This window comes from Pogona vitticeps, chromosome 5, assembly GCF_051106095.1.
Source record: "Pogona vitticeps strain Pit_001003342236 chromosome 5, PviZW2.1, whole genome shotgun sequence".
NCBI classification, from domain to species: domain Eukaryota; kingdom Metazoa; phylum Chordata; class Lepidosauria; order Squamata; family Agamidae; genus Pogona; species Pogona vitticeps.
Window position 1 is genome coordinate 108,880,030 of NC_135787.1, and position 27,977 is coordinate 108,908,006.

At 41.6% G+C, this 27,977-nt stretch overlaps 2 protein-coding genes across 3 annotated transcripts in view; one reads left to right on the forward strand and one right to left on the reverse strand.

Moving 5' to 3' along the window:
- Window positions 1-13,206: 13,206 nt before the first annotated feature.
- MED21 (mediator complex subunit 21) lies at window positions 13,207-22,641 on the reverse strand. Its single transcript, XM_020797777.3, has 4 exons — window positions 22,486-22,641; window positions 19,770-19,884; window positions 17,385-17,485; window positions 13,207-14,441 (listed from the first exon to the last, which is right to left on the reverse strand). The coding sequence occupies exons 1-4, from the start codon at window positions 22,525-22,527 to the stop codon at window positions 14,259-14,261; spliced, it is 441 nt and encodes a 146-aa protein (XP_020653436.1). The 5' UTR covers window positions 22,528-22,641; the 3' UTR covers window positions 13,207-14,258.
- A 2,557-nt stretch (window positions 22,642-25,198) lies between these two features.
- TM7SF3 (transmembrane 7 superfamily member 3) overlaps window positions 25,199-27,977 on the forward strand; it is a 28,351-nt gene continuing 25,572 nt past the window's right edge. For both annotated transcript variants that reach the window (XM_020797774.3, XM_020797775.3), the window contains exon 1: window positions 25,199-25,412. In XM_020797774.3, coding sequence (XP_020653433.3) covers window positions 25,337-25,412 — 76 coding nt within the window. In that variant the 5' untranslated portion in view covers window positions 25,199-25,336. The remainder of the gene's footprint in view (window positions 25,413-27,977) is intronic.

Sequence of the window (27,977 nt, forward strand, 5' to 3'; positions counted from 1 at the left end):
TTCTGCACAGCGCCCTGCACTGTGCCCCCCCATCTGTGCAACATTCCTCCTCCTCCTCCTCCTCCTCCTCCTCCTCCTCCTCCTCCACACACCCACAGTGAGTGTCTCCACTCCTTTTAGTTTTGGTCACAGTGGAACCCTGGTGTGGGAGGCGGAGTCGCATGGGAGTGGCGTCACACATGTGAGGGGCAGAGCCCCACCCGGTGGGGCTGAAAATTAGAGGTTATGTTGGTGTGAGTGAATAGTAGAAACTATCTTAAATATCTGTCGTGCAGTTGTAAAATGATATCTAAGGAAGAAGTAAAGTACCATCTTCATGTCCTTACCTGTGATTTGTTAAAGACCTTGTCAGAGCTTGTTGGAGCATGAGCAGAAAACAGTACTGGACAAACTCCCAATCCACAACTTCACAGCTGCTCTCGACATAAAACAAATACTAGGTGCAAGATTCTTTCATATACTGAAGATATGAAAGGATAATTGTAGCAATCACCCTGTTTTGGTTCAGGTAGAAGATTATTGGCATCTACCAGTGAGAGCTGTTGAGAGGCGGAGCCAGAGAAACTAGAAGCGAAGGGTGAGTCAGAGTCTAGTCAGTTCAGTCAGAGAAACAGAGAAGAGAGAAAAAAGTTTGGGGGTTTGAGGCAGAGAGAGAGTGTTTAAGGAGTGATTAGTCACAGTGTGGCCTGTATTAATTAAGACAGAAGAGGTTAAAATAAAATACTGAAGCTTTGTGTAACTTTAAGGGAACTCCCTCTTCATTAATGCCTGAATTCCCAGAGAGAGATATAATAGACAAAAATCTGCTATATAGGGAAGTTTTGTTCGCACCTCAGAGGGGTGGAGATGGAAACCTTAAACAACTGATTGTGCCTGAAAAATACAGAGACAAGATCCTAAGCAAGGCACATGATGATGCTTTTGGAGCTCACATGGGAATATCGTGTACCAAACAAAGGGTTTCAAGGAATTTTTACTGGCCAGGAATGGGTCAGCAAGTTAAGCAGTTTTGTCCAGTTTTGGGATACGTGCCAGAGAAGGGGTACGGGAAGCGACAAAACTAGGGCTGAACTGTGCCCTTTACCTACTGTTTCAAACCCATTCCAATGGTTGGGTCTGAACATGGTGGGACTCTTGCCCAGGGTGACTAGATGTGGGGATGATTTCGTCCAGTCTAGTATAGGTTGTGCCACTGGATGCCCTGAGGCAGTGCCCCTAAGAAAAATGGTAACAAAGCTTCTAATAAAGCTGGATGCATGGGTAAATGCAATGGATCTGTGGCAATTCACTCCTTTGTTTGCATGAGGGGAAGTACTGTATATTCTCTCTTGCCAGGTTATGGTACTGACCCTATACTGTTGCATTACCATGATAAAAGTACAATTGACTGGGCTCCATCACCTCAGTTAAAAGAGTGATGGGCAAAGGTCACTCCGTGCTACAGGCTGCTAAGGAACTGGACATTGCTCCTGTGAAAAAAACACCTTTCTCTTGAGATGGTGAACTTCAAACCTCTCCAAACTCATGATACTGCTTTGAATTATGTGGCTGCATCTCCATATCCCGAAAGAAAGCTAGTCTGTGATCTGATTCCAAAAAAAAGGCCCACATTAATGAAAAGACAAAAGATTTCCTAACTCCACTTCACTTTGCTGCAGGATGCAGCAGTGCGTCTGTGGTTAAGTGCCTTCAGCAGCAGGGGCTGATGGTCATGAGGAGGACAAGGGAAACCTTGTTCCTTTGCACGATGCTTGTTCTTGTGGTCCTTGTGAGGTGGCTGAGCTCCTTGTTGGACGTGGTGCAGTTATCGATGTGGCTGATTTGTGGAAGTTTACCCCTTTACCTAAAGCTCCTCTGTTAACCAGCTTAAAGAGGGTTCAACAAGCAGCTGCAAAAGCACTTAAAATCCTGCTAGGCAAACCCTTGCCCAAGAAACCAGATGATGAAAGTCTCAACCCTTCTGAGATAAGCCAAGTGCTTGAGATTTCACCTAAAAGAAATTTCTCAGTGAATCTTAAGGTGACCCATGATAGTGTTTCCTGACTAAAGTTCCCATGGGCAAATTTGTGGGTGAGAGTGAAAGTCAGAGCAATAAGATCTCAAAGAAGGACGCAGCCGTAGAAGTTCTGGAGGAGGAGAAGAAACTGCCTACCCTCTCCCCAGCTGAGAAACTGAAGCCACGAGCCAGAAAGAAAGCAGGCTTCACTCGGAAAAGGCGAGCGGAGGAAATCCAGTGGATGTCAGAGTGCCAGGTGACTGTCGATCGTTGGAAGAGAGCGCGGACTTCAAAACCAGTCTTTGTTGCACCAAACTCAAATTGGGAATTCCTCAGCTGTGTGGGTGCATTGAGCATCGGACGTGGAGCTGGACTGTGCCAAGTGGATGACAGTGAGAGTCTACTCCCAGTGACCTTTACCACCAGAAGACTTCGACCTCATGAGAGACATTTGTCTGCCATCGAGAGGGCATACCTGTCTGTTGTATGGACCTGGAAGAAACGTAAGCCATACAGATGGAGAAGAAAGTTGATAAAGAGATCAAATGATGGCAGCGTGTTAAAGGGCGTGTTGGGATACTTGTGTGAGCTCTGTGTTGGTGAAACAAGCAGGGGCCATGGGTAAATGCCACAATAATGTCCTTGCATATCTTGTCCTTCTGCAACCAGACAAAGACCTTTCTCTTCAGGCAAGTGTTCTCTTAGTGACTCACTACCTGAATGTGAGTTTTAGATGGATTGTTATGCATTACTGTTATGCATTACTGACTGGGTTTTTAGTACTACTTGTGCTTTCCATTTCTCATTGTGGTGTTTGTTCCTTTTTAATATTTGCATACTTACTGTATTTAGCTCTAACATTGTCTTTCAATGATGTAAGCTGCCTCTTCATACCCATTGTTTTCAGCTTTAAGTCTTTCAATTAAGGCCTGGGGATACTTTTTAAGGACAAAGGCAGGGTAAAAATATTTTGAATTAATGAATGAATGGATAAACAAAAAAACACACACACACACTCCTGACTCACATGGTTGAACAATCTCCATACATCCAGCATTATTATGCATAAGCACAGTATATAAATTATGCTGTATTTTACATACATAATTTTGTCTTCCTAAATCTGGATATGTATAAACTATATTTCTCAAACATTGAGGGTCCTCATAATCATTTTAGGGCATGCAAATTAGCCAGCATGAGAGACTCTGACCCTGTAATGATCCTTAAAAGCTTGGCATCTGCTCAGAAGATTGGCCACATGTTCCTTTATCTGAAGTGTTAGCTTTGTTTGAAACAATATAATTACTGTATTTTTAAAGCTGTGCTGGAGTCTTCTGTATCATATGTGAATCTATGAATCTGAATGGTTTTAAAAAAAGGCATTTCTTGCAGGAAGATGACAAGGTGTTCTACTCATTCCTAAGGTATCTCAAGAACTGCTTCTTTTTCCTTGGGCCAGCAACAGATCGTCCTTTGTATGCCTGGGACTCCCTCTTGTGGCATAAGATAATGGTACACATGTGAGGGAGAATCATCTCGTTAACTGACTGATTTGATTGACCATGGACTGAAGGCATTATGGACACTATGAACACAACTGCTCTGTTCTTATTGCTATGCATACTAACTGGTGGAGGAAGCTACGTATTGGCCTCTTTTGATCAAAATTAAAACTGAGTTAGTTGCAGAGAGAAAATGTCAGCACAAAGTTAAGCTTAGGTGTGAAGTATTGCTGCCAAAGAAAGGCGTGAAGGGGAAGAACTCACAAAACAAACATGGGTCTATATTTGTGAATATAGTTGAATCCTGAACTTGAATGATGATGACCTGAGAGGGGTCTTGGTGGCATATTTTTAATTAAATAATTTGGTCAATACAAGCATTAACTCATAGAAGACTAGGGAAAGAAGGGACCGTAGGGGTCACTGAATGCAGGCCCTTCCAAAGCAGGAAATCCCCACCAAGAGGGTCCCAGACAACTGGACATCTAATCTCTGCTTAAACACTTCCAAGGCCACCCATCTGATTGTCAAACATTTCTTACCGATTGTCATGCTCAACTCCCTGAACTCCCTCATGGAGCTTGGTTTGCATACCCTTTATCAGCCTTGCTGCCATCCTCAGGATGGGGACACCCACTGAGGGTGCGGTTACACTATTGAAGCAAATTGGGCAATGGGTTGTGGGTATTGAATTCTGTTTAAATTCATGTTGTAGTCACAGTATTTTGGGGTCAGTGTGTGCATCCCTTTGGGAAACCTTCTAATCCATTTTTAACTGTGTTGTATATTGGTTGAGGGTTTTTTTAGAACTCTTGCATTTGAGGTTTTGTCCTGCTCCCACCTGCCCTTATGCTGACTGCCTCTCACAGCCACTAGCTGCTGTTACTGTGGTGTTGTTTTTAATATTTTTAATTACTTTATTTACTTGAACTTCAACAACCTCTGATATGCAGATGATACCACTCTGATGGCAGAAAGTGAGGAGGAACTAAAGAACCTTGTAATGAGGGTGAAAGAGGAGAGTGCAAAAAAAAGATCTGAAACTCAACATCCAAAAAACGAAGATCATGGCCACTGGTCCCATCACCTCCTGGGAAATAGAAGGGGAAGATATGGAGGCAGTGACAGATTTTACTTTCTTGGGCTCCATGATCACTGCAGATGGAGACAGCAGCCATGAAATCAAAAGACGGTTGCTTCTTGGGTGCAAAGCGATGAGAAACCTTGACAGCATCTTAAAAAGCAGAGACATCACCTTGCCAACAAAAGTTTGCATAGTCAAAGCTATGGTTTTCCAGTAATGATGTATGGAAGTGAGAGCTGGACCATAAAGAAAACAGACCGCCGAAGAATTGATGGCTTTGAATTGTGGTGCTGGAGGAGGCTCTTGAGAGTCCTCTGGACTGCAAGGAGAACAAACCTATCAATTCTAAAGGAAATCACCCCTGAGTGCTCACTGGAAGGACAGATCCTGAAGCTGAGGCTCCAGTACTTTGGCCATCTCATGAGAAGACTCCTTGGAAAAAACCTTGATGTTAGGAAAGTGTGACGGCAAGAGGAGAAGGGGACGACCGAGAATGAGATGGCTGGACAGTGTCTGCGAAGCAACCAACATGAATTTGACACAACTCCGGGAGGCAGTGGAAGATAGGAGAGCCTGGCGTGCTCTGGTCCATGGGGTGATGAAGAGTTGGACACGACTAAACGACTAGATGATGACTTCAATTTATTACAATCTGGCATAGTGCTAGCACAGAATGACAGATAAAAAAAACTAAAACAGGTTTCTCTGCAGCCCAATACATGCACACAAAAACAGACAGACAGAAGAGGTGGAAAAGGAGGGTATCAATGGAGCCAGAGATGGAACTGACCATAAACAATGACTAGGCTTGAGAAGGTAGAGAAGGAGAGGGAGTACAGAACCCCAGTCCAGAATGAACCTGACCAGAGATATCCTGACTAGATGGCACTTCTAAGCTTGTGAAGAAGGGAGAAACACACACAAGGGATGAAGAATGAGAGGGAGAATGGAAGGCTCACCAATGAGTGGGAAACCTCACAGATACTACAATTTACATTGACTGAGGCATTCACATGTATCTAAAATGATTCAAAAGAAACTGATTTCACAAGCGATTTCAAATAAGCGACCCTCTTGCAATCAAGCAAAATGCCTCAATTTCCAATGACAACAACACCAACAAAACATGCTTCCCAGGAAAATCCAAACTTCCATGTGCGTCATGGAGCCATCTTTTTAAAAATTGATTTCAAACATGCTAAGCCTGATTCAAATATAAGTTTTTTTTCCTGCATTTAACTGCAAACTGTGTTTAACATCAATACCATCAGCATGGTCTTTCATAAGAACCTTTGTGCTTAATTCTTTCTTAGGCATCTGGATAAACCAAAAATGAAGAGTTTTGTGAAGCATTTTTCTCTAATGATTGCTCTTTGGAGATTTCTATTTACCACAGGAATAAAAGATTCCTTTGAAACTCACACCTTCCTTAATTTACAGTGATCATTTACTTTTCCCCACCTACTTTTCCCAACTATGGAACTCCCTCCCAAAAGAGGCCAGGCTGGGCCTCTCTTTGTTGTCCTTCTGCAAGCAGGCAATGACTTTTCTCTTTAAGCATCTTTCTCTCAGAGTGGTTGCCTAAGATTTTTTTAAATGGGGCTATTGTGTTTCTGCAGTTCTTAAATACATTTTTAGAACAATTTTTGTATACTAGTTTTACTATTATATTTGTTTAATTGTTTTTAATACTGTAAGAATGCATTGATTTTTAGCTTTTGATGCTTTTTAAAAAAGATATTTCAAGCTCCCTTGGTTCCTACTGAAGAGAAAGATGGAGTATAAATATTTTTTTAAAAAAATAAATAAGACATAAAATAAATATTTGTTTCCTTTCGTTCACTTACGTACAGTCTCAAATAGGTGTCCTTTTGCCTTTTGAGCCCGATAGCTCTGTCCCCGCTGGGGAGTGTGGGCTTTCTACCGCCTCACAAGCCAGTGCACCCCTACACACCTGCAGTTTGCTTTTGGACTGGGCTGGAGAGGCCAGTGGTACTCTCCAGTGTTTGCAGGTGAGCATTGGGGCAGAGGAATTTAAGGAGTTGGAACCAGAGAAGGAGGACTGTTGGGTGGATGGTCTCAAGATGCTGGAGGTCCATGAGGTAACCGTGACTGCAGGTCACTTCAAGGAGAGCTGGGGGAAGATCTACCACCGTGATCTGGGCTCCAGTCAACAGGTGGAGTTCTGCATTCCTCTGGAGGAGGCTGAAAGGGTGGGCCAGGACAAGGCAAGGTGACACAGTGGAAGAATTACACTGGGCATGCCCCTGAAAAGCAACCCCAGTGTGACCCTTTCACAGCACCAGGCTCCAAACAAAGAACCCACCAGGTCAATCAGCTATCCCAGTGGTTCTTAACCTTTTTGAAAGAAACGCCCCCTTGAGCCATTGAGGAAGTTATCATCGCCCCCCTCTTATTTCTTATTATATCTTATTTATTTGTTTGTTTGTTTATTTATTTAAGACACTTAAATCCAATGACCCCTAAAAACAAAACTCAATTCCAAGAAAATGAAATGCCCCCAAAAAGTAACATTTAATGATTTAGTTGCAAGCGAATTTTAAGACTCAAAAAGAAATATAAAAAGGGCATAAAATGCAGGAACTAAAAATTTCAAGATGAAAACTCTGAAACTAAATTAAGATAGGAGGAAAATATATATTCATGCACATTGTAAAAAGGCTGCAGCCATCTTCACAGGTTGGCTTGCTCCAGCGCCCCCTACCGCCCCCCTTCTGCTCCAGCGCCCCCACGCCGCCCCTTTTCGTTCTACCACCCCCCTGAAAAATGAAATCGCCCCCTGGGGGGCATTATCGCCCAGGTTAAGAACCACTGAGCTATCCCACCTTCTCTACTGCCACCACTGCAGGAACTGCGTTGGCAAGGCAAGACTTCCTGGGTCTGGCTGGACTTCAAGTATACCTCAAGGAAGGCACATCAGCCCATGGCTGCACCCTCACCCTCGAAGGAGCATCGTGGACCTGACTGGGTAGGTGCTGAAGCTACCCAGATACAGGAAACTCTACAAGCTTGTATATGGCATCCTTGCTGTAACCCCTCATGCCTTGTGCACTCGAGGAATGTGTTGGAGTTGATGGAGAAGGCAGGGTTCCGCCCTCCACAGACTGAGACCAGTTCATTTGGGAGAATGCTAAAACTCCCTTAAAGAGACACGTTCTGTTAAACAGAAATATTTGAGTTCCTGTAAAACAGGAATAAAGAGTTTTGTTTGCACACCACTGATCCTTTCAGTGGAAGGTAGTGTGGGGGCTTCTCACATGCCCCAAGTTTAATTTCATCAAAAAGTTCTCAGATTTCTTAGAAGTGAAAGAGTGGATTTTACATATGTCCCCCCCCCCAACAGCCAGAGAGATACTTTTGTAGTGTGGAATCAGGACCAAGAATGATCCAAATACTGGCTAGTGTTTTGTAGAAGCAGAGGAAATAGTGGTGCAACAGCAAGTAAATAACACTGACAGAGTTGTAACTAGTAACTGTGACATTTACCCCGTGGCCCCTGCTTGTTTCACCAAACTCAGAGATCACAAAGGTATACCAACACGCCCTCTAACATGCTGCCACCAGTTGATCTCCTTATCAACCTATATTTCCTATGAAAGACTGAGGTCCATTCAGTACTTAACTTTGAAATAAGAACAGGTTTATTGATTACAAGTTGTTTCAGGAATAATTCTTAAGCACATTCTTAAAGCTTTAGTAGTTTTCTTTAAATTTTTCTATCTGGTTTCTTAACTGGAGACAGGATAGGCAGTTTTTTCCCCTCCTCCAGAACATCGATGGCTACATTCTTCTTTGTGATCTGATTGCTCTTGATTTCATTCTCACCCACAAGCTTGCCCTCAGGTACTTTAGTTGCAATAGGTGGGGAACCACTATCACAGGTCACCTCAAGATTCCTATGCAAATTTTTTTAGGTGAAATCTCAAGCACTTGGTTTCGGTCAGAGGTGTCAAGACTTTCATAACTTGATTCTCTCCTTTTAATTGCTAGTTTCTCCTCTAGGGGTTTGCCTTGCAAGATTTTTAGTGCCCTTGCAGCTGCATGAGGAGCCTTCCCAGTACTAGTCCCTTCAGCTTTCTAGTACTCTGGTGACTCATCTACAGGTCCTGACCATGCTAACTGCAATTCACTCCCCTCTGTGGGTCTCAGCATCCCACTATGTCCTCAGGACAGAATGCTCTTTCCTGGGCTTTTTCATCACACCAGCCCCTCTGCTTTTCATGAGCACTCCTCAAGCTTTGCCCTGCTATCTCTGAAGAATTCTGCAGACCTATGCGTTGGCAAGGGATCGAGATCACTGGTGATGGGCATAACTTAGCTTTAGTTTTGTCATTTACTGTACCACTCGCTTGACAATATATCACAAGTCTGACAAGACTGTTTAAATTGCTGACCCATATCTGGCCAGTAAAAGTTCCTTGCAACCCTTCGTTTGGTACATGATATTCCCATGTGAGCTCCAAAAGCATCACTATGCACCTTGCTTAAGATCTTGTCTCTATATTTTTTTAAAGGCACAATCAATTGTTAAAGGTTTCCATCTCCACCCCTCTGAGGTGCTAACAAAATTTCCCTATATAACAGATTGTTATCTATTATACATCTCTCTGGGTATTCAGGCGTTAATGAAGAGGGAGTTCCCTTAGCTTTCTCAAAGCACTGCTTAAGGGTGGTATCCTCCTTCTGTTCCTTATCAAATGATGAATTATTAGGGCTTTTCATAAATATTACTTCTGCCATTTCATCCACGTCAGAGTTTTCTTTTAAACGGGGGCCTTCCAGGTTACTTTCAGAAGTTAGGGATTCCATTTCTCTCTCAGGGAAAGAATGAGGTCCATTCAGTACTTAGTTCTTAAGCACATTCTTAAAGTTACACAAAGCTTCAGTATTTTTGTTTAACCTCTTGTCTTAATTAATACAGGTCACACTCTGACTAATCACTCCTTAAACATTCTCTCTGCCTCGAACCCCCAAAACTTTCTCTCTTCTCTGTCTCTGACTGAACTTCCTAGACTATGACTCACCCCTCCCTTCTAGTTTCTCTGGCTCCGCCTCCCAACAGCTCTCATTGGTACGTGCAAATACACTGCTGAATATTCATGCCAGGGGTGATCGCTACATTCAGTATTCATGATAGTTGTCTTCTTAATTTATTTATTCATTCATTTATTTATTTATTCTATTTATATCCCGCCTATCTAGTCGATTAAGACCACTCTAGGCGGCTTACAAAATTTTCCTGCTTTTGCACTTTCTTCTTTGAACTTCATATGGAATTGTTTCAAGTCATTGCTGCTTTCTTCCAGTACTATGTTTTAATATAGCATATCTTAAATTAGCGATGTTTCTTCCACTGATTTTCATTCATCCTCCATACTAATCCAGCTTTCCATATGATATGTTCTGGATTCATTTTGAACAGAGAGAGAGATAAAATACACCTTTGTCTGATAGCTTTCACTGTGAGAAATACTATTGTAAATACACTATACTAAAGCAGGATAATTGAAGTTTGATATTGGTTTTACAGCATGGCCATTATTTTCTTCTTAGTCAGCCCTTCAACCTCTATCCTTATAGTCAATTTTCTACATTTTTGAAGAAAAATTATTCTGAAATGAAAAATAACTTGCTATTTTCTTTTATCAGGTCTTTAAAGAACAATTACAGAAGGTGGAGCTGAAACAAGTCTTTGATATAGTTTGCAATTGAAAAAAAATCTTTCCAGATTTCCTCTTCTAAATTAAACTCTCCATGCTAAAGAAAGATGGCACCAGGAGGCAGGATCTTCTTCATGAAAAGGACTGAACCCTGTCCAACTCATCTTCTTTCTAAAAATATAAATGGAAAGTCTATGGAGTTCCAGCTGTCAGAATGGGGGAAAGGATGCATACATGTGTGTGTGTGTGTGTGTGTGTGTGTGTGTGTGTGTGTGTGTGTACATGTACATATATATAAATCAGCTGCCATGAAAAGGAGTGAGGAACCGTCTAAAATATTGGGAACAAACATTCAGTATACATTTGGGAACCTAATGATTTACGTATAATCCGTATACATGGAATCCACAGTTCATCAATGCTTGCATTGGCCCAAATTGCTTCCCTTGTTATTGGTGCCAGGCTGCATACAGCAGCTGCTTTGTAAGAGTTCCAGATAAATCCAAGGGGCATTGGGCATAATTACAGTCAGTTCTGGTTCACCTTCACCTTTTGCAAAGGAACTGCCTTACAGATCCTTCCCTTTGCTGGATCAGGTGGGGCCACTTTCAGAGCCATGAAGAATCCCGCCAGTTCTCTTTGTCCAAGTCTTTAGCTGGAGACATTTGAGCTTTTAGTATTGCAACTGGAGAGCTAAATGCTCTGTTGTGCTCCTCTGCTCACAAAATAGTACTTTTAAAGCTAGACAGTACATTTCTAAACTTCAAATGATTACTGTATGCTCTGGATTCTTTTCTGTTGACTCCTTTAGAACCAAGCAACTTATAATACGCCTATTACACCATCTAACATATTTGTACTAAGCTAGCAACATGTTGCTCTTATCTTTCTGATTGCAGGCTTGTATTCTTTGTACATGTCAATAAATTTAAATTCTTGCCTAACCAGACTTGTATATTCTAATAAGAAGTTCTCTTAAACTTTGCTCAGCTCACATTACTGCCTTGATACCTTCAGCCAAGTCAGTCTATGGAAGAGTGCTTTAGCTTTCGAGGATGAACCGTTGGGATGTTGAGAGCTGTCTACGAGTAAATAAACGAGATGGGGAGCAAAATTAGGCAAGATGCTGGCAGTGAGGAGCAGAAGTGTGGTGTGGTGGCAGAGAACAACTGTGTGTCCTTCAGGTGGCCACCCTGAGAGAGGCCCATAAATTCTTTACAAGAGGTATTGCCTTCTTTGCAATGGCTCCAATTTTATGGAACCAGCTTCTGGAGGTGCTCCAGCTAGCCCCCTCCCTGTGGCCTTTTACAAAGCAACTAAAGACATTGCTATTCAGGGAGGCTTTCCACACTGAACCCAGATGACCACCTTTCTCACCCCCTTTTTTCCCCATTCCCCTCCACTTCTTCCCTCCCCTCTTCTCCTCTATCCACTCTGAGATTAATCAGTGCCATCTGGTTTTGTTTGTTTTAGGGTTATTGCTATTGGTTTTCATATTTCTATTTTTATTTTGTTTTCTATTTTACAAGTTGTAACCTGTCATCTAATCTAAACAACTGATCACCAAAAAATCATTACTACTGTACGAGGCACAGAGATCAGACTTTGATGGCATTATGGAATTGGCAAAAAAAAACTATTCCCCATAGTCTGTGAGAATGGTGCCTGGTAAGTGAAATGGCTATGAAGAATCTTACCTAAAAAGTTTCAAGGGCAAGAGAATGCCGCAAGAAACATCTTTCTATAGTGTCCCATGATACCTTAATTAGGGGCACCTGCCTTGTCTAATCAATTACTTTTGTCAAAAGTTACCAACTAGAAAATTTGGGGAAGAACACAACCTGATTGGTGAAAAGGGTCAAAACATCTAAAGAGGTGATGGTGGGATATCAGTAGGAGCAGAAGAATGGAGCATTCAAGCTTATGTCACACTAGCTTTTACAAAGCTGTTGCTTGCTTAGCTTCATCTCTCAGAAGAATGTAATCTATGCCTGCCATTCTGCTGAACTCTACATACATACTGGAACTTTGCTGCAGCTTTATTACTTTGTAAATATAGATGTTGGTTGCTAGGCTTATTATTTTCTGTCAATCTTATTCTTAACTGCCTATTCTCTGAATAAGTTTTGTTTCTATTATGGAAATGCTTCATGTCATTTTGATTCTTATGGAAGCTTTAAATGTGCTTCTGAATATGTATGTCTTTTTAAAATACCTTCAATAAAAATAATAAACTTTTACAGCTGTGTAATCTACCAAGGGGTTGGTGGTACTTAAGGGAGGGGTACTCCATATTTTTGAGTACTTTGCAGGGTTGGTTCACAGTTACAAGCAACACAGGAAGCTTTTCCCAACCACTAGCACACTGGTTCCTCTTGGCAAAGGCAGCGAGGCTAAGTGGTCAGTGGATCCTCTCTGTGGGTGGTCAGTTTCAAGATAGATGACACAACAGTAAGACCTGAATTAAGATGCATATAATACCAAAGAAAAACTTTGATTTTTAAATATGTACAGTATATATGGCCTATCCAGGTCTTAAGCAGAGTGTCAGAAAAAAATAATTATTCCCAAACCAACCTGCCAGAATGCTCAAATAAGATATAAATTTCTCCTCCTGGTGTCCTGCTCTCTGAAGTAAAGATGGTGACAGCATGAGAAAGAATCCTTTGCAGCAGAACTATCATTGGACTACTTTTTCGAAAGAGAGGTCTATCTGGTGCTTATTTTGCTATTTATTCAATACCAAACAAAGCCCTCAGTGTTCTTCCAGACTTTTAACTTTTTTGAGCTTTCAGTTCTCATTGATTTAATCTGCTGCTTTCAATTCTGACATTTCAGCCTTTATTGTCTGTTTTTAATTTTTGTTGAGTTTATCCTGATTTCTTGTGAACCATCCAGGAAACCACTCAATGTACTAATACATGAAACAAACAAGCAGACTTGAGTTTTAGTATTTTCATTTGCATCTTCATATAACAGAAGATTAGAAATAAATTTGAACCAAAATTTGATTTTTATCTTATATACAGCAGGGAACAACCCTAATGCAGACATCCCCAGAACTATTTCTTGTTTCTTCTGAACATACACAATTAGCACAGTAAACTGGGTACAGAAAGATATTATTTCTTCTGAAGCCCAACTTCAGGAATGAAATAATTTATGCTTTGCTCACTCAGATTGTCTTAGCTTCAGATGTCAGATACCACAAAAACCAAGCTTCCACCTATTTCTTCTATGAAGACCACAGTTTACAATTCCTTCTATCATTTGATTTAGCAGAGTAGAAGAGGAAGGGAAACCTCCAGTTCTCTCATACCTTCTCTTCTCCAAGATCTCACCTCTAAGGTTCATCATACCATGCCTGTAGCTGGGGGAGCATGCATTCCTCCTAAATATAGCTGTCTACAAGCTGGCCTTTTTTCAACAGCTTCTGGGATTTCCATTATGCTCTTCCACTTCCAATCACCATCCTGTGATCTTCCAAATAAATCCAAACCTCTACAGACCCACCCCAAATATGTTGCTCATGTCCCTAATACATCCAAAAACTTAATACTGTCAGCAAACTTGAGGCTACAGCAAAGGGACAATTCAGAAGTGATCTGCTTCCAGCCCAGAAAGCACTTCCTTGCAAAGCATGTGTGTAGTGATATGTCTTACAGGCACACCTTACTGGAAGCACCGCTTCATCTATGACTATACAAAGCTATTTAATTAGTGTGATGCAGCATTCTTACCTACTGACAAAGTGATAAAAGCTCAGGGCTTTTGCATAAGAAATATATGGAAATAAAATGTCAGCAACTCTCAATGTTTGAGCCAACTACAAAAATTCTCTGTAACATAAAACTTGCAAACATGCATGCTTTCTCTTATAACAGCACTACAAATTTTTCTGTAGGATAAAGGCGCCAGAGTGATGCAGGGTTTTGATTCTTCATCTCTCATCCTAACACATCTCCCCACACTTTTTGCAGAAGTACACATTTTCAACTGCTGCTGTTAATCTGGCATGGGCTGACTGTACCACTTCTTGTCTTCAGCTGTGATTGAGCAATGTCAGCTAAAGCACTTTGTATCTTTTCCAAGAGCATATCTCCACGATAAACCACCTCTTCTAGACGGGCAGCTGCCTCATGGTTCTCTTCCTCCAAGCGATACAGACTAGCAGCCTATACATGAAAGAAAGATAATTTAGCAGCACGTTTGTGGACTTGACCTGAATATATTTTTGAGAGAGAAGACACTTAAGCACTTTTTATTTTTTTGTTCTTCTGAACATATGACAGCTGCATATTATTACATAATAAAAAAACAGATGACTTCACATGCTTCCACATGATAAACATAATTTAACCTTTGCACAGTAACACTCACAGAAAATGTTTTTGTACTCCTGAGATCCTTGCTTCCTAAAAACCTACAGCTGATTTAAGATAAGCAGATTAGAGGTTTTCATGGCACAGTACCAGCTAGGTCAGTCCTCAGTTTCCATTCTTGGACATGAACTTCAAGCACATGGCTCCTCTCAAAGCCACACATGGCTCCTCTCAAAGCCACATTTTCTTGGATGGCACGGATTCCTAGATAGATTTCAATCCTGCTTTATAGCTGACTATTATACAGAAGCCGTTTAAGAAGCTCTGTTGAAGTGTGTATACTAGGGACTGGATAGAAGGTGTGACCACTATACTCTTGTGCACCATCTGACTGCACAATTTTTACCTCAGCATTATTAACAGAGATTGTGGACCTTCCTGGAAGGGTAGTTTCAGAAGGCAATGCTGGAATGCTATTTGACTCTTTGATTATTTGCCAATAATACTAATGCTAATAATAGTAATGATGATGTTTCATCAAGTCAATACTCTCTAAAGTTTTATAGTAACTACTGTAGTGTTTAATATCTGCCTGAAACTGCTAGAGACTTGCTGTGGAATTTGCAGTATCAACAACATGCAGATGACACCCACTCTTTCCATTATTTTCTTCTTCATTTAGATACCCCACGAAGGTTCTGGCCTAACATATGCAGATGGCATTGGACTAAATGGGGACAATAAAGAATTTAAGGTAAAACTAGACAAGGCAGATGTGATCCTAATCAGAACAGCTATTTTTAATAGGCTAGCACACCACTGGTGTAGAAATAATGCTAGATCTGAGTTTGAGCCTAAATGCCCACGTGATAGCATTTCCCCACATAGGTTCAGTGTACTGGCTACACTTGAGCCTAGAAAAAAAAATGCTGGTCCAGCTATACTGACACATGATTAATTATTGTACTCCACATGCAAGGTTATGTGTTCTGCATGGAAATACCAGCAAAGAATGATCAAAAACCTCAAGTAGAAAACTTTGAGGGGGGGGGGAGGCACTGTGTGGCCTGAATAATTAACTTGTAAATTGCTCAGAGTGTGTGGGACGGTATATAAGCAGCATGCTTTTTTTGCTTTACTTTTTCAACTTGTGCAAAACATAGGAGCCAGATTCCTGATTGGAATTAGATACTGGTAGTATGTAATTCCCCTACTGACCCAGTTTCAATCACTGTTTCTGTCTTCAGTTTAAGGACCAAAAATTTGAATTAGAATTACTTTAGATTTTGGTATCACCTTCTCACCTGTAAGCTCATCTACCTACTAAAAGATTATTAATTAAGACCTGTGTATCCCACAGATATATATCTGCTACTTATTTAGCTGGGATTTGAGAGGACATGATCTGTAGCTGATCCAGAGTTCTGGAACTCCCTACTTAGTGAGGGTTGCTTTGCTCCTTTTCCTACAGCCTTTCACTGAAGAGTTCAGAAAAACTTCAGGTCTAGACAAAATTCCTGATACTTTCTAATGGAAAAATTCCAAATTATTCTATCAGAAACTGCTTTTAAAGTTTTATCTGATCTGTTTTGATTTTTCAAGTGCTTCCTGTTTAAATGTACCTGCAGTTTCTGAGTTTTTATATAGTGGTGCCTCGCTTAACGGGCGCTCCGTTTAGCGATGAAACTGCGTAGCGACGAACTTTTTGCGATCGCATTGCGATGTTTCCTATGCGTTTTTTCGCTTTGCGATGATCGGTTCCATTTCGCTTACCGATCATTGCACAGCGATGATTTTTTAACAGCTGATTGGCGGTTCCAAAATGGCCACCTGGTAAAAAAATGGCCGCCCGCTGTGTTTTCGCGTGGATTCCTCGCTTTAGAGGCAGCGAAAACGGCTGCCATATGGAGGATCTTCACTTTAAGGTCAGTTTTTTGCCCATAGGAACACATTAAACAGGTTTTAATGCATTTCTATGGGCTTTTTAAAATCGCATAGCGACGAAATCGCTTAGCAGCGATTTTTGCTGCACAGATTAACATCGCTATGCGAGGCGCCACTGTATATGATTGTTGTGTTGCTTTATTGTTTGTGATATCGTATTCTTTTCATATTTTATAGGAATATTTTTAAAGAAAAACATATTGCTCCAAATCTGAAGTTTTGGTGTTTCTAAATTTAAGAAAATGTCTAGAAATCCAGAACAAATGTCATTAGCACTAAAATTTTCCTATAGAAACTTGCCAGTCTTCCACATCCATCACATCAAGTGCTTACTTCTTATCTAACTTCAATGTCAATCAAATGAATGCTTCCATGACTCTGACTTTTGATACAAACAACTGTTTACAAAAAATCCACTTGGATTTCCTGCATTGAATGCACAGAAATCTGCAGCATAAATCTGTAATATAATCACAGATTCAGGAAACCACATTATACAGGAAATTTCTACAGTCACAAAATATACAATTAATAGAATAAGAGACCGACCTTGCTACTTTTGTGGACTTCACTTTTCGACACCTGTAACTGTTTCATATGTCAAACATTCATGCACTCAGTCCAATATTTTAACATAGTGGTTAGTTACATTGTCTTGGGGTAAACTGAAATTCATAAAGCACCCTACTAATTACAGTGTTGTTCTTTTGAAGCAGCACTTTGCTACTAAAGTCATGAAAATATTTTTATGAGTGCTCTGAAGTCATTTTCAAGTGTTCTTGTTGCCCACATCTTCCAAAATGGACTAGAGTTGTTCTCAAAATATGTTACAGATTTAAACTGCATTCTTACCTGTAATGTGGCTGTAGATTCTTCACTAGGCAATGAATCTATTAAAACATCAATATCCTTAGCAGTTCTTGCTATTAGTGCAGCAAACAGTTGGGCATATTCTACAAAGGCAATAAAATACGATTTACATTACTTTTAACATTAATGCAGAAGAGTAAATTAGAGCTATCATCTTTTTTGTTCCAGTAATATTTTTGAAGAAATTAGTATTAAGCGATGTCCGCTGGAACCAGTAAGACTTAGTTCCCAGAAAAAAAACCCTCTAACATTATTCTAGACAACTACTAACAGCGCTAGTTACAATTTAAATTAGCTGTCACTAGTAACCATGCCTACACTCTTTCCCAACAGCTAAGAAAATGGAAAAACAGGTAAAAGTGAAAAATAAACACTTGGTTTCTGTTCCACATGCACAGATGTGCAACTGCTTGAGTTAAGTAGAAGTAAATATTTTGACAATACATTTAAGGAGACTTAAAGACAGCCAGAAGCTTTTTGAAAGGGTAGTTTAAAAACAAAGTAGCCAATTCATCATTTTGGAAGACATACAGTGGAGTCTCGACTTACGGTCGGCTCCATTTACGTACTTTTCAACTTACGGAATTCTCCAGCCACAAAGTTTTACTTCGACTTGCGGCCGGAGAATCGACCTACGGACCTGAAGGGGGAAGTGGGGAAAGGCTTTCTTCACCTCCCCCTTCCAGTCTGTAGGCAGTAGGTCGTGTCTCGAGATGCCTTCCAGGGCTGCTCCGCTGCCATGGAAGGCATCTCGGAGGCCCCCCACCGCCAATAGTGCTTTGGAGCCACTATTGGGAGTGGCGGGGGAGGTAACCTCCGGATGCTTTCCAGAGAAGCCTTGGAAGGCATCCGGAGGTTCCCCGCCACTGCTGCTGCTGGGAGCTGAGCCGTGCCTGGCGATCCCAGCCATGCTCGGACTCCTGGCCGGTCCGGGACTCCGAGCATGGCTGGGATCACCAGGCACGGCGCGACTCCCAGCAATGGCAGCAGCGGGGGGGACCTCCGGATGCCTTCCCTGCCGCCATGGGAGGCCTCTTGGAGGTCCTCCCCCGCCGGTCATGCATCCGAAGCACTATCGGCGGTGGTGGGGGACCTCCTATAGTGGCAGGGATGGCCTCCGGAGGTCTCCCCCCGCCGACGCAGGCTTTCCCAGGGTGGACGGGCCTACCATGGGAAATCTTGGTAGACCAGGCCTACCGGGGGAAGCCCTCCCCTGGTAGGACTGTCCACCCTGGGAAAGCCTGCATCTGGGGGGGGGGGGAGCTCCGAGAGGCCTCCAGCAGCCACGCCAAAGCCCTTGAAGTCCTCCAGCAGTGGTGATGGCGGCAGCAGAGGACCCCTGGAAGACTTCAAAAAGGTAAGATTTTCTTCTTAAAATTGTATTTTAATTTTGTATGTGTGTGTGTGGGGGGGTTGGGCGGGTTATGGATTAAATGGTTTTCAATGCATTCCTATGGGGAATGCATTTTCGACCTCCGGACTCCGTTCCCATATGGATTAATTCCGTAGGTCGAGACTCCACTGTATTTGACATAGCTTCCCAAACCTGCACTTCCTCAAAACTGGGCCGAGATAGAACTCCTTTTGTGAAAGGTGCCTCCACCTGATTTGAAGACATTGTCTTCCACTCACAACCCACCCCATTCAGCAGAATCCCTCAACCTTTTGCAGAACCTTTTGTTTGAAGATCTACAATAGGAGGAGAAGAGGAAGGAAGTCCACTTCCATCACAGGGTTATGCATGCCTAATACATGACTCAACGGAATATGTTTTTAGTATTTACAAATTTCTACAATTTATGCATAATCAATATTTGGCTTGGAAAGGTTTTATTATGAAAACAAAATAGGAATACTACAATTATTTATCTAATTCGTTGGAAGAGATTTTAAAAGTTTAAGCAATTTTATCAAAAACCCCACAATAACATATGCAATGACTAAAATAAGAAAAATGGTACATCTTGACATTCCGCTAACCTTAGGCTACTCAAGATTCAGACACTTAGCACAGAAGGCAGACAGTAATTTCTGATAGTACTGATAAATGTAGCTAGTTCATTTAGCCACCAGAGTAGACTTCAGTCTAGATGGGTGGGGTATAAATTTAACAAAATAAATAAATAAAAATTAAGGCAGCTTTTCTTAATTTTTGGGTTAGAAAAGTGGAGGAGGGGTGTCTTATAAATGGGGGCATCTTATAAAAGGAAAAATATGGTATATATAATAAGAATACATAGGACTAGAAAGAAATTCAGATTTACAACCCATTATTTACTTCACACCTGACCCTTACATCTGTGGTACTTATTTCTCCCACCTTACAGCTACAAAAGTACTACAAAGGGAATAAAGAGGTTAGCTTGCCTTCTGTAGGATTAGCAGGTTGATCTTTGTTTATTGCAGTCTGTATATTGTTGAAAGATGCAGGAGGGGCACACTGCTGCAATACTCCAATAGCATTACAAAACTGATCTGCAAGCTATAAAGAAATCCAACCTGATTAGATTCCAAAACAAGTATACTCCACTGTGTTTCTGCTCTGCCACCTAACAGTAAAATTCTACTTAGCAATTAAAAGCAAATTACACTTGACCTGGGCAAAGGCCTTTATTCTTACAGCTGTTCTATATGTGTGTTCCTTTTACAAATACAAATTGTGATGAACTTAGAGATGCAAGGGCCTGGAGGGAAAAATTGGGGGGAAAAGTTTTTCCCCATTTTTTTCCAAAGCCTTTTTGATTTTTCCCCCCAGAAAAAAAGGAAGAAGAAATGGAGTTTGGAATAAATTCTTTAACAGCGATAAACAGTATGCCTGTAATATGGTATTCAAACTATATAACATTCAAATCTTAATAAAATACTTCTGAGACTTTATGTATGTAGGTTCTATCTAGAGATATAAAATTTCTGAAAATGTCTATTTTTTCCAGGGGGGACTTTTTTTCTGGAAAAAATGGAAATTTTTGGAAATTTTACATTTCTAGATGTACTACAACTTCAGATAGGGAAAGTAGGCAGGGCAGTCAAAATTTCTTTAAACACCACAATAATTTTAAAGTTAGATGGCAGATAGATTTTAAAAGTAATTTATAAGGAAAAGAAAAGTACATACTACTAATAACATTAACAATGTTGATGATAATACAGTGGTGCCCCGTATAGCGAGGTTAATCCGTTCCGGATTAACCTTCGCTATACGAAAACATCGCTGTGCGGGTAAGGAAAGCCTATTGGAACGCATTAAACTTAGTTTAATGCGTTTCAATAAGCGTCGAAACTTACCCCTCCAGCGATGTTTTCGCGTCCGGTGGCCATTTTGGAGCCGCCGATCAGCGGCTCCAAAATGGCCGCCGGATGACCCGAAATGGCCCCTATCAGTGTTTTCGCGCCCTCCCCTTGCTTACGGAGGTTGCGAAAACGCTGCAGGGGGGGGCACTTCGGGCCATCCGCGGCCATTTGGCCACCGGACGCCCCAATCGTCGCTAAACCGCAGAAGCCTGTGCTGCCGGGTCAGAAGACCAGCAGTCATAAAATCGAATCCACGCGACAGAGTGAGCTCCCGTCGCTTTGTCCCAGCTCCTCGCCAACCTAGCAGTTCGAAAGCATGTAAATGCGAGTAGATAAATAGGTACCACCTCGGTGGGAAGGTAAAATGGCGTTCCTTAGTCATGCTGGCCATGTGACAATGGAAACTGTCTTTGGACAAGCGTTGGCTCTACGGCTTGAAAAACGGGACGAGCACAGCCCCCTAGAGTCGGACACGACTGGACTAAAAATGTCAAGGGGAACCTTTACCTTTTTATAATTCCATATGAACCTGAACTATTTTTGTTGAATATAGTACCAGATTTGATAAAAAAGAAAATATATACTTGATCATACATGTATCTACAGCAACAAGAATTTTATATGCAAAATACTGGAAAAATGGTAAGTCACCAATAATCAAGGAGTTAATAGAAAAAGTTTTTGAAGCAGCAGAAATTGATCTTTTAATCAAAGTAGTAAAGGACAAAGAAAGGGTTGAGGCTATGGGGAATAATTGGATGAGAACATGAATGGGTTAAGATTATAAGAAAGAAAATTTAAGATATAAATGTAAATCTTAAAGGCTTAGAAAAATTGGCAAGATTAGTGTGGAGTAAGTTTAGTAAGAATTCATAAAGGTAAAAGCAATAATGATATAAAGTGTTCTCTGCCAGATTCTATATTTTTATTTACCCCTTGTTCCAAATCCCCTTCCCTACTATCTTTCCTGACCTGATGAAAAATAAATAAAAAACAATGGTGATGATGAAGCACTGAAAAAAGGTGCCAAAATTTAAAGAAATTCTAATTCAAAACAGGAGAAAATAGATTTGGGGAGGGCCACATTTAAAAATGAAGCAAAGGGAAGACTAGAACTAGAGAGTAACTGTCGCAGTAACACTGAAACGATCTCTCCAGAAACATGAATAGACCACCCTCAATCAAATTACAGAAAAAATGAGGAGAAAAACACTCCCATATTATCAAAGCTTTGCAAAACTTCTGTGGGCTCTTTTCAAGTACAAGTGGTCGGCCCAGGTTCACTTTGACAAAACGTGCCAAAAATTAAGCCACAATAACAGCTTAACAGAACTTTCATATTTGAATAAAGAATACCACCAAATATCCAAACGGAGGGCATAATCTAGGGAAGTTTTTTCTCTTTTTCTGAACTCCAGCCGGTAAAATAGCCCAACTACGTCCGGGAGCCGTTCTTTAGAAAAGGAACTTTTCCACTTTCTGTGTCGGATCAAATCCCAGGATATGACCACCAGGGCCCTATTCTGCTCGCAGGTCGCACACGTGCTTTGACTGGACGGTCTTGGAAACCATACACGGGACCAGGCAGGACCTCGTTTGTTCCTGCAAGGAGACGCGTGAGGGGTGTGTGTGTCGGTGGACAGAGCACACAACTGGACGTCTCGTATCACACACCCGCCGCTTCACAGCTGTGAGCCTGCAGGCTGCCCAATGCCAGGCAACAGCAGGGCGCAGAAAGGAGCCGCCTTTTCACCTCGGCCCCAGCCCGGCGGCCCTCCCTTCCCCAACTCACCGAGTTCACCGCGTCCTGCAACTGGGTGAGACGGTCCGCCATCGCACGCCAGCCACTCGACCACCGCTTCCCCTCTAGCTACTCATAGGGCGAGCCAGCAACCAATGGGACGTCGCAATATAAGCTAAGCAGAGACGGAAGGCGGCGCTACCAGGTAACGCTCCCAAACGTTTCCTTTTGAGTCCGACCTTTACGTCGCTGGGAATCCGGAAAAGCAAAACTTAGCCCTTTCGTTGTCTCGGTGGTTAAGGAAAGAAAGAGCGGCTTCGTGGAGCTCCCTCTGTCGAAGGGAGGCGGCATCGTCGATTCCTTTTGTCGAGAGTGAGGAGGATAGCCGGTGTGATGTAGTAGCGAATAGAGAGAGATGGAGTAGCCGTGGGATCAGGCATGGAAACTCCCTAGAGGAATGAAACTGCTAAAGCTGCTTTCACTTTAAAGAAAAAAAAAAATCAATTCATCCCACTTAAACCCCCGTTGCTCCCCCGCCCCATTTCAATTCATCTCCTGCTTTTCACGTTTATTGATTCACAACTAGTTCCCAGCAATAATTTCAGGAAGTCTAAATTCGGCTTCCTAGACATAGCCTGTTTAGTGTCAAGTGCAGAACACAAGAGGTCTTCAATTCAGATGTAAAGAAGACAGAGTTACCTCTTTGTGGTGTCCTTAACTAATGGTTTAAAATCTTTTATTAATCTTGCACTGTGAACATGGTTAAATAATGAAGGTTGCCAAGTTTGCATTCAAAGTTGTGGACTCTGCACGTGCACCAATGTTTTATGTCACTTCACGATACTGGCACACTTACAGGGGGGCGGTGCAGACTAAATAGCGTTTCATCACATTGGACCATCCCACTACAACCCAGCCATATAGACAAAGGGTAATCCTGCTAAGAGTTCAGGCTCATAATGGAGTTGGGCCTCCTGACAGGGTTGGATTTTTAAAATTATTATTAAATAAAACAATAACAACACTAACATAAAATGTGTATACATATGTACCATACAATACTACTAAAATTGCCCCTCTGTGCCACCATCACCCTCGGGACCAGGTAACCAAATACGTACTGTATATCCTTTTGCAGTAATCTCTTTTCACTGCATTCCACTCAAAGAATACATTGCTGGCTTATGATCTCTCCCTTTGACAAAAACATAGTTCAAATATGGATTCCATACCTCTTTGAAATCATTATATTTTGTCATTCCCCTTTTACTTTTATTTCATCATTTATTGCTAAACTCCACATTTCTTTGTAACAATCTTCAATATTAATTTGTCATTTTTCCAATTTCTTGCAAACATTAACCTTGCTACTGTGACTATTATAACAATTAACTTTTTCTGTTTTTTTAATTATGATCATTCTTAACTATATTTAAAAGGACAATATTTGAATATTATATCTAATAATTTCTCTAATTTCTTTGAAAACCAGTGCCCATTCTTTCTTTTTTGTTTCACAAGTCCACCATATATGTAAATAGCTCCCTGATGACTGGAAACCTAACAGTTTTTTTAGTTCATCACTGCATTCTGTGAGATTCTCTTCTGTGAAATGTGGATAGAACCAGACCAGTCGTCATTGTTTAGTCGTGTCCGACTCTTCGTAACCCCATGGACCAGAGCACGCCAGGCCCTCCTGTCTTCCACTGCCTCCCGCAGTTGGGTCAAATTCAAGTTGATAGCTTCAATGACACTGTCCAACCATCTTGTCCTCTGTCGTCCCCTTCTCCTCTTGCCTTCACACTTTCCCAACATCAGGGTCTTTTCCAGGGAGACTTCTCATGAGATGGCCAAAGTACTGGAGCCTCAGCTTCAGGATCTGTCCTTCCAGTGAGCACTCAGGGTTGATTTCATTTAGAATTGATAGATTTGCTCTCCTTGCAGTCCAGGGGACTCTCATTTGATTCAGTTGTAACAGTAAACAGGGCTTCTAATCAGCAACTTTAATGTTTATTAACAACTGCAAATTATTTCACAAAATGCATTTTAAAAAATCTTTAAAATTTATTTTTTTTAAAAACAATTGAAAATCAGTACACCTTGTCAGAAACCTTCCAGCGCTTCAGCCCTATACTCGTGCAACCGTTGCTTTGTATGAAATAAACGACAACTGTTAAACTGGAATGAAAGAAGTGCAGGCATCGTCCAGACTGCTCCGTGAGCCTGACTTACAGTGGACCCTCGACTTACAGACAGCTCGATTTTCAGACTTTTCGAGTTACAGACTTCTCTAGCCACAAAATTTAGGTTCGACTTGCAGCCAGAGAATCGACCTACTTAATTGGTTTTCAATGCATTGCAGGTCAATGGAGACTTGACCTACAGATTTTTCGACCTGCAGCCACCGTTCCAATACAGATTAATTCCGTAAGTAGAGGGTCCACTGTACTCTTTAACTTCCTCTGACCAGCGGAAAACGTCCACCCAAACTATTCAAAAAGTGCCTGTTTTTTTTCACCCGCTCAGCATGTGCAGTAGACTCAAGGATCCGAAGACACGTGGGTCGTGATAGCGTGGGAGTAAAAAAAAAGTAACGAAATTACAGTTACCAAGGGAGACGGTTGCAAAGCTCGGAACGCATCTGGGCGACGAATGGAACGAAAACTCTCCAGCACGCCCGTCGGGCTGCAAGATAAAGAGGGTGAATTCCCGGAAGTGAGCGCTTGCTGGCCTCTGGCTTGAGACATGGAGGCGGGGCGGGGCGGGGCTGGCGCGGCTTCGAGCGAGTAATGAGGCTTGGGCGCGCGCCTCCGCCTCCCATTAAGGGGTCCCCCCCCCACACACTTTTTTTTTTTCTTTCTCTCCTTTCACGAGTTGGGACGGAGGTTCCTTACTCGACACAATGTGGCTCCCCGGTTTGTTGCTGCTGCTGCTGGGGCTCGTTTTCCGAAGTCAAGCTGCAGAAGAAAGCTTGGCAGGTAAAAGGCTCAACGAGAGCGCTTTTTAAATATATATATATATACACGCCGCCCAGAACAGCACGGCGCACTAACGGGGCGGTATATACAGTAAATGACCGACCCAAGCAAATATGGTTTTTTCCCCTCAGTTTATAGATAAATTCCGAAACAGCGGTCCGGCCCTTGGTTGGTTGGGAGCCCGCTTCACTTGACTGAGAGGCGCTTCAACGCTAGTAGCCATCTATAGTTTAGCTTTGTTTGGGGAAATAATCCTTCGTTACCGCTTCTGTAAGCCGAAGCAAGGGCCGTTTTGAACTTTCCGCATATTGGAAATGGGGTGTGGGACTCGGAGCTGTTTTCCCATCGAGAGGTTTAATGGGGGAGTCGACAGGGTTGAGTGCATTCAGTGAAGCAAGAGGGAGCAGGCCTTGGGTTAATCTGAAGGGTTGTAAAACCATTAGTAATGTGTTGTGAAGGTTGAGTAGAAAACTTGTCAGTTTTGAAGGTATTCCTAAATCAGCTCAAGCAAAGCTGTGTTCTTTTCAGAGGGTTGCTTAGCTAGTCTGTACCGAGGTGCACTTCACACATTGTGCAGCACAAACCTGGGGTTTGCCACAAGGTATACCCACAGAGTGCTGTAGTTAATCTCACCTCTCTGAAGTAGATGCCTGTCTATTAAACACACAGTTTCTCAGGCTTGATTGTACATTTTATTGATTGTACAATGCTTAGCTTGATTGTACATTTTAAAATAATCTTTGCCATACACATGGACTATGTGATGGCTTGAGTCCACATTTGATCATGCTTAGAGTAGACCTTTGAATGAAACTGAAGTTAGTGATGGCTAACTTAACCCATTGAATTAAGTGGGTTTCCTCTAAGTACGACCCAATTTAGACCCATCCTGATGTAGGAAAAAAGCCCAGTGAGAGTCTCTGACAATATCGATTGTGAGTTATGGCTGTTGGAAGTGGATTTTAGTATGAGAAGGAAAATTACAATCTACATTGTAGTGTACTTGTTATAATTCAATGCTTTTGTTTGCTGGAACATTCTGAATGATGATGTAGTTAAGTCCTGCAGCCTTTTTCCCAAATTAGGTGTCTCCCAAAGGAAATGAATTGGCCACGAGAACTGTAACCTTGAAAGAACTCGTCATGTGTTTTTATATTTCAGTCATGCGTTTTTGGTATAGTGAATTGCTCTTGGTTTTCTCATGGGTTAATTAACAAGCATGCTATTATTACAGAGCAAAGTCTATGCTCTCTGCTGTGGCTAATCCAGAAAAACGCAGCAGCAAATGTCTCCTTCAGCTGTAATTTTATTTAATGATTAGAGTGGTTTTGCACATCTGACTGATTTAATCTTGTAGTAGTATTATATGTACACTTTAATAATAATGCATTAAGAGTAATTTAACATTAGAAGACATGAGGAATGCTTCGGTTCTACTGCAGTGATACTTGAAATTATATAGCTGGGAAATTCCCCTTGTCTTCCGAAGGCTTATTACAACACAATCCTGTTGTCAACAGGCCTAAGTGAAAGACGTGTACGTGTCCTTGTTCAAAGTTAAGGTACAGCAGAGAGTGTGCTATTTTGGGGAGAACTGGAGGGAAATCAGTAATGCAAACTGCTTTAAACAGAGACTGAAGGCCAAAAAACAAACATATACACAGCTGGTTATACTCGCTTGTCACAGCTGCTAAACTCCAGTTTGGAAATGGACTGGCCATCTTTTTTTGTGTGCCTCACTTTCCTCATCAAAACAACTCCAGAGTGTTAGAAATGCTATTCTCCTTAGTCTACCATTGGCTTAGCACTTTGGCTGTAACCCCAAACTTCATTTTACTTCACTGGAAAATAGAAATGGGTTTCTCTGATTGGCTTTTCACTACCCCTGTCTTTTCCTGAGCATTGGTAGCTCATGCAATTAGACGGGCATGGGAAGAACAGAGCCATGCTTGTTGGCTTCGTACCTGTACTTTCAATTGTATCCTGGTTGTGTGGGCTTGCTCCGCCTCCTCCATGCTCTGTTTGGGTTAAGTCAGACAAGTTATTTACTTAAAACATTCACATCTGTTGCAAATGGTGGAGGGACAGCAAAGCCTCATTCTCCATCCAATGGAATGGTAGTTCCATGCGCTATGAATGTTTGAAGAGAGCTTCTCTTCCTAGGACATTGAGATATTAGCTCCTGTGGCTTAGTGTATTAACTGAAAACTAGAGTAGACCCATTGAATCACAGGGGATTTGATGAGCCATCCCCTTCATAAATTCCCTTGATTCAGTGGGCCAACTTTAGTTGTGACTTGCTGCACAAAGAATTTCAGCCATTGTATTGGTCCTTGTTACATTACATTGCAAGGGTTGAGCAGTCCTTCTTTCTCAAAATAGTTTCCCTTATTGAGGATTAGAACTGCATCTTCTTGGGGAATACAACTTTATATTTCATCTTCTACTGAAGATTACAAATGTTAATAACATGATGGGTTCCAAATAATACAAATGTGCAAACTGAAGAGAAAATATATAGTATGTTAAAAATAGGGAATTCAGACAAATAAAAAGCCTTCCAAA